The 7037-nt window shown below is 25.8% G+C and overlaps 1 protein-coding gene across 1 annotated transcript; it reads right to left on the reverse strand.

Moving 5' to 3' along the window:
* Positions 1–3126: 3126 nt before the first annotated feature.
* On the reverse strand, positions 3127–5656 carry LOC130962905 (uncharacterized). Its single transcript, XM_057889059.1, has 2 exons — positions 5638–5656; positions 3127–3545 (listed from the first exon to the last, which is right to left on the reverse strand). Exons 1-2 carry the CDS (start codon positions 5654–5656, stop codon positions 3127–3129), a joined length of 438 nt encoding a protein of 145 aa, XP_057745042.1.
* Between the last annotated feature and the right edge of the window lie 1381 nt (positions 5657–7037).

Genomic DNA, 7037 nt, shown 5'->3' on the forward strand with positions numbered 1-7037 from the left:
CTTCTTTTTTAAGGCTCCTTGTTAAATTATCCTTCAAATATATGTATGCATTTTGTTTTTAGATGTCGTAACGTCTCACCACCTCTGATTTACGACTTTAGCGTAAAGCTCTATGTGGTGGGGTATTACAAAACCATATATTAAAGACAGTAAATATTTAAGCTGCTATCATATAGGGTACAAATAAGGAAAACAGAGAAACTTGACAGATAGCTTCTTCTCAATATACTATCACCTAAAATATTAATGAAGATGAATTCTATGGTGTAGAAGTGTCTGTCTTTCTATATATGTAGAAATGTAATGTCCACTCTTTTATTATGCCAAGTGTATATGAGAGAGAACTAGAAGTGACACTTTACAGTAAATGTTCAGATGCAACAGTAAAATTTACTGTTCTCATCACTTGAAGGATTAGTAATATTTTTAAATTTAGTTTAGGTGGGTTAATTAAAGTGAGAGAATTAGAGGACAATAAATTTAGATGGGTTGGACTTTTTTTAGATTGATTATTGGCATAGAAATAAACAAAAAAAAGTCCTATTCTTATAGTTCTCTCTTATTTCGATCCTTAATCATTATATTATTGTGTGAATAATTAATATGAGTCCAAATATTTTCTTTTCCGATTTTTCCGTAATAATAATTATTTAAATTTTAAACTTATAATTCAACTGTATGCTATCATATTTTTTTATAGCACTAATAGTTATGAAAAAAGAATGGATAAAAATGAAGTCATGAAAAATAGCATCTTACCTGCATTCACTTCATAAAGCTTCAAATATGGATAGGAAAACATATACTCTATTGCAAGTAGACTAAGGTTTACAATACATATCACATGGTATAATAAGAAGCATTTACATGCATGTACTATGTTTTTTGTGTTTCTTTATTTTTAATTATTGATTTTAATTAAAAATGTATTATAATTAAAATTAACAATTATTAAAATTAATTTTATGATTCAAATTAATGATTAAAAATACTGAAATATTTCATATCATAATACATGCAATATGTTTTTGTAGTATATTATTTTTATATATACCAATTTTATTAACGTGACACAATGACATTTAATAATAATAATAATAATAATAATAATAATAATAATAATAATAATATGACCGTAATATTTTTTCTTTTCAAAAAACTATAAAAAAAGTTGAATGAATTTCAATTATTGATTGAGCATATATAAAAAAGGTGCTTCATTAAATATTTATATACCTCATTAAAATATAATGATATCAAAATTTCAATATACTAATTATTTGACAATCATAACACGTAATTTGAATGAAATATATCAAACAATTTCATTATAAAGATATAATTAATGGTATAAACATTTTTTTATATGAAAATACATAAAAATAATTAGACTTTTTCAAAGTATTACTTTTAGAGTCACAATTCGATTTTAACTACAGGTCTTTGGTATTTTACACAAAATTCCGCTGTTAAATGACTCAGATCTCACCAATATAATAAATAATAAAAAAACAAAATAAAAAACCATAATCTGAAATTACTTGGAGTCATTTTTATTGATACAAATTTTATTCACCACAATAATCAATCTAAAAAAAAAGCCCAACTCACATAAGTCTATTGTCCTTTGATTTTCTCATTTTAATTAACCCACCTAAATTTAATTAGATTTAAAAATGTTACTAATCCTTCAAGTGATGAAAATAGTAAACGCCACTGTTGCATCTGAACATTTATTATAAGGTGTCACTTCTAGTTCTCTCTCATATACACTTGGCATAATAAGAAAGTAGACAATATATTTCTATATATATAGAAAGACAATCTCTTCTACATCATAGAATTCACCATTAATGAATTATACATATGAGTGTTTTACAAGTTACTCTTTCAACTTGATTCCAACTTTATTAGATTAGAATATCCAAATCTCATTAACTCGTCACCTCAACAAAAATATACGAAAAGATTAATAAGCACAAATATAATTTAATAATTTTATTGGTTTCTATCTAACATTTATTCAAATGTGTAATATACTAAGAATTTTTTTTAAGTAATATAAATAAATTAGATAAAATCTGAACTTGAGAAAGCGTAAAATAATCTCAGAAGTTGGGTTTGGGTAAACAAACTACTTCACAATCTGATTACATCGTGATAGTATATTTTAAAATTCAAAGCAATATCCTTCCTTATTCCATGAATGTGCAAAATAGCTTAAGGCACAAAATGCTTGCCTCAAAATGCGTCATAGCAAAACTTTTCTATTTCTTATTTATTTGTTGCCGTCTTGCCATGCCTTAACTCCTATTCCTTTATATATATCCAATGGCTTTCGATACCACCTTATTTTTGCAAGATTGATAAAAGTCTTCGATAAAAGAACTTATGAGGGAAGTGACTTCCGCTCCATATTTGAATCATGAAGTATTTCTTGTCGATGTTCATTATTTGTTTTAGATAATAAATTTATAAGAGAAATACTCGATGGTAATGATAATTTATTATTTTTGAAAATTATTTTTGTTTTAGTTTTGTAATTCAACAATATATTTTTAGTTCACACTTTTAAACATTGATTAACTACTAATTAAAAATAATAAATTATGTTAATCCTCTAACATTCCCTCAATAGTTGATATTATCAAATTTAATAGAAACTCAAGTCAATAAATAAAATACATAGAAAAAAAGATACATATATATGTCGTTGGGAAAAATGGCATGAATTTGATTGAAATCACATCTCCAATTAAAAAAATGCAAAGTAAAAAAAATAAAAAATAAAAAATCGTAATTTACAAACTTACAAAACATTACTCTCTTTTCCCTGCCTCCAGCCCTTTGTCTTTAGAGCATCAAAAATTCAAAATCCTTCTCACTCTCTCGTTCTCTATTAGGAGTGGATCCTCTCAAACGAAAAATTCACTTGACTATGTCTGTTTTTTTGCCTTTTCCTTTTTCTGTTGCATCTATTTGACTATATCAAGACTTATTCAATTAAGGGTAGAAATTCATACTTGACCAATTTTCCAATTGAGAATACTCATTCCTCTCTTCAACTTGGCACCAATTATTTGATTACAAGTTTATGATATGTTGTATAATGATTTAAGTTAAAGACTAATTGGGTACGGGCCCAGATTCAGGCCCAGGACTAGAGCCCAACTCTTGAGAAAGAGAGATATCAGATAAAGAATCTCCCTTAGAGGCCCTTCGGGTTCTAGGAGAGGGCTTCTTTACGGGGCTGTCTTCAGAGGTACCAGTCTTTGTTTTCCTACGAGGTTTGGGGCCCGTCGGTGGTGTGTCATTGGTGGGTGACTCGGAGCCCTGCGTGGAGCCACGGCGGTGGCGACGGTGGCGGGATCCGCCGGAGGAGTCGTTGTTGGAAGAGTCTGCGGTTGGATCCGAGGAGCGGTTGCGACGTGCGGTCTTGGTCTTGGCTGAGTTAGAATCACCGTCGATTGATTGGTGTCTTGACTTGGGAATCAAATGTCTAACTTTGGAACCTTTGGAACTTGTTTTGTTGCCTTCTGCTGCACCTATTAACGTAAATAAAAAAAAAAAAGTAAAAAAGAAAATGGTTAGGATCAAGAATTCAAGATAGAGGCAATTGAGATTTTATGTAAAATCCAAAGAAAAAATTAAATATGTAAAATATTAAATTGTAAAATCTTTGAATTTAGTAAAAATTTTATAAAATTGGTCAATTAATTTAAAATGTAATATCAAAAAGTTTGAAGAGTTAAATAAAAATTTTAACTATAATGATTAGGGTGATTTTGACCTTTTTAACCTGCACTAACAAGCAAATTGATTTTTTATTTTTAAGAAAAAGAAAATAATTAATAACTCAAGAAAATTAAATAAATTAGTCTTTGTTATTATTCAATAAAAGTCATAATTAACAAATTTTAAGAATTTTTAAATTGTTTAGATAAGTGATGTAAAAGTTAATGTATCTAGTAAAATAAAAGTTTAAAAACTGATTTGATGATTAAAATTTGTTGAGAACTAAATTATTCGACTAAAATTTTTTAACAGATTTAAAATATTACTCTATAACTTAAATGATGCAGCAACAAATATACATAAATAAAAAAACTGTACATTTTTGTAGTAACCATCTTAAACGAAGATTGTCAACAAATATATATAACTAGTAATCCAAAGTTTTTAATTGTTAACTCTTAAATGTGTGTAATATAATAAAGGATGATGCTGATGATGATATACTAGTGGATTACATTATAATATAATTCACTTTGCGTAAATAATAAATTTAGGATTGATCACAATGATAATAGTTTGGTTATCATTTCGATTCAGGTTTTATGAATAAAAATATTTTATGAATTAACTTTTCTTAAGAAATGAATAATTTTCTTTGTAAACAAAATATAAAATGAAGTTCAAGAATACATATCAAGTAAAAATTGTAACCGATCTTTCTTTTTTTTATAAACGAACCTTCTTTTTCTTTTTCTTTTGTTGTTCCTGAAGAGGGTTCATTTCCTGATTTAAACTCGGTCATCTGCACAAATTTTTAAATTTCACAATAATATAAGATATAACAAATTTCTGGTTTTAGGGATAAAATTAGCCTTAAAATATAGTTACCATGAATACAAAGTAAAAGTTAAATGTATTATATAACAGTAACAAATATATAAAACATATATAAATTACACCTTAAAAATAAATTAAATAACATATATTTATAAATAAATACATGATAACTGATTTTTAGATTTGATTTAGTAAAACTTTTTGAAAAAGTGTTTGTATTTTTTAAATTTATTATTTTTTATTTGATAAATGAAAAAAATTACAGATTTCTCTTTATAGATTTTAAAAAATAGAAATACTTTTAAAAGTACTTAAAATAAAATTGACTTGTATTTATTAAAATTAAAAAATTTAATATAATCTCATAAATTAACTAATTTTTAAATTTAAAAACTAGTTTACTAAGTGTAAGTTGTTATTGTATTTATTAAAATTAATTTTTAATTTAATTTATCAAATATAAATACTACAAATTAAAAAAAAAAGTAAAACTTTATTGAATCAAGTCTTAATGTGTAAGTAGCATGTTTGCTATACATGATGTGATAATTAGCAATATTGCATACTGCAACTTAAAATCATAGACAAAATTAAACAGAATGAAAGAAGAGATATGAGATGGCGAGAATTATACCCAGCTTGGTGCATTTTGTGCTGGATCATCTGATCCAATGTGTGCCACATGTTTTACATCTGTTGGCATCCCAATTTGGATTTCTTCTTCTTTCTCTTCTGCTGAGAATCCTTACAAATTATTCAATGGCTCACGATTTTTAGTTTTGTGAAGTGAAAAAAAAAACTCCTAAAATTTGTCTTTGTAATAATAATAATGAATTATTCCTATAGGAATATCATACCTAAGAAACTGAATCAATTGATAAATTAAAATCTGAAAGGAAAAAAAAAAAAAAGCAAAGCATGGCACAACGTATGGCATAACCCCTAATAATAAGGAAATGTATTTAAATGTTCTATTTAAATTTCAATTTCAATTTCAATACGAGAGTGAAGCATTATTATCCTTACCAAAAATCTGGGATATGTATCTAAGTCCTTTAAAGAAACCTTTCGCTTTGATCGACATTATATAGATGAGTCTCTCAATATACTTGCACCAGAAACCTTCCAATGAAAAAGGTGCTGGTGCTTTCAATCTTCAACTAAAATTTTCTGAAAGGATTAAAAAAAAAAGGCAACATGATCACATCATAATTGTGAATCATCTTTATACAAATTAATCTTCTTGCCACGTATATTATTTAATGTTAACTCAGTCTCCACAATCCATTTCATTTGTTTGTCTTTTCAAGAAAGCTTGAATTGAAAAAAAAAAACTAAAATAAAATAAAATTTATATATGAAGATCACAGAAACAAAAGAAAATGACAAAATAATTACCTTGAGAACAAATTTTAGCTTTAATCATATGACTTTGTTTGCCATCTTAATGTTGAAATCATATATAGAATCTCAAACCTTAGTGAAGAATACATGTATCAAGTGGGCAATATACTTGGAGAGGGAGGAAAAAAAATTTATTTAGTGAGAAGAACAAAATTAATAAGAAGGAAAAAAAAATGAAAAACAAATCAATTGAACAAAATTTCCTTAGCTGTTCTTGGTTGGTTGTTATTTTTCCTTCAGACAATGAAACCAACCAAGAAGAAGGAGACTTCGGTGTGGAAAAAAATCTCAAAAGTAAAAACCCAAAGAGCATTGGCTTTTGTTTGAGTCAAATCAAAAACCGATAGCTGAACGCAATTTTAGGTGAGAATCCAGATATGTAGGTACTAACAGTTTTCATGTGCTAACAGCTATATTTGGGGCTCAACGTTTTGGATGGTTTATGAATAATGAAACCACGAGAAAGAAGGTTGAGAAGCTAAGAAATAATTGATGAAATGGTAGCAATTAGCAAACCTAAATTCATTCTATTAATAATGTTATTTAGATTTTTTTATTAATTTAATATTAATGATAATTAATTATAATAAGAATATATAAAGAATATATATAATAAAAAATAATTTAAATAACAGGTAAAAAAAGGAGAGGAATAAAAATAGAAAATATAAATGTTAGTAAGACAAAACTAAAAAGAAAGAAAAATAATTGGGAGAATTAATTGATAAATTTAATTATCGTTTTAATTTTATAAAATTGACACTTGTTAAAATTATACTCAATTCATTAAGGTGTGTTTTTTTCCTTATCACTAATATTTTGTTCCTACAAGTATAATTATCTGTGTCATACACGTGATAAGATTGAAATTATAATTTTAAATTATTTTTTTAAAATTAATTTGAATTATAATAATTTAATTAATAAAAAAGTAACATGTTATATATATATATATATATATATATATATATATATATTTTAATTTAGTGTGAATTGGATTAACTTTAAATAGTTATTAATCGGTTTTAATAATTTACTTTTTTTCAATAAATCAGACATAT

This window comes from Arachis stenosperma, chromosome 2 (assembly GCF_014773155.1).
Source record: "Arachis stenosperma cultivar V10309 chromosome 2, arast.V10309.gnm1.PFL2, whole genome shotgun sequence".
NCBI classification, from domain to species: Eukaryota; Viridiplantae; Streptophyta; class Magnoliopsida; order Fabales; family Fabaceae; genus Arachis; species Arachis stenosperma.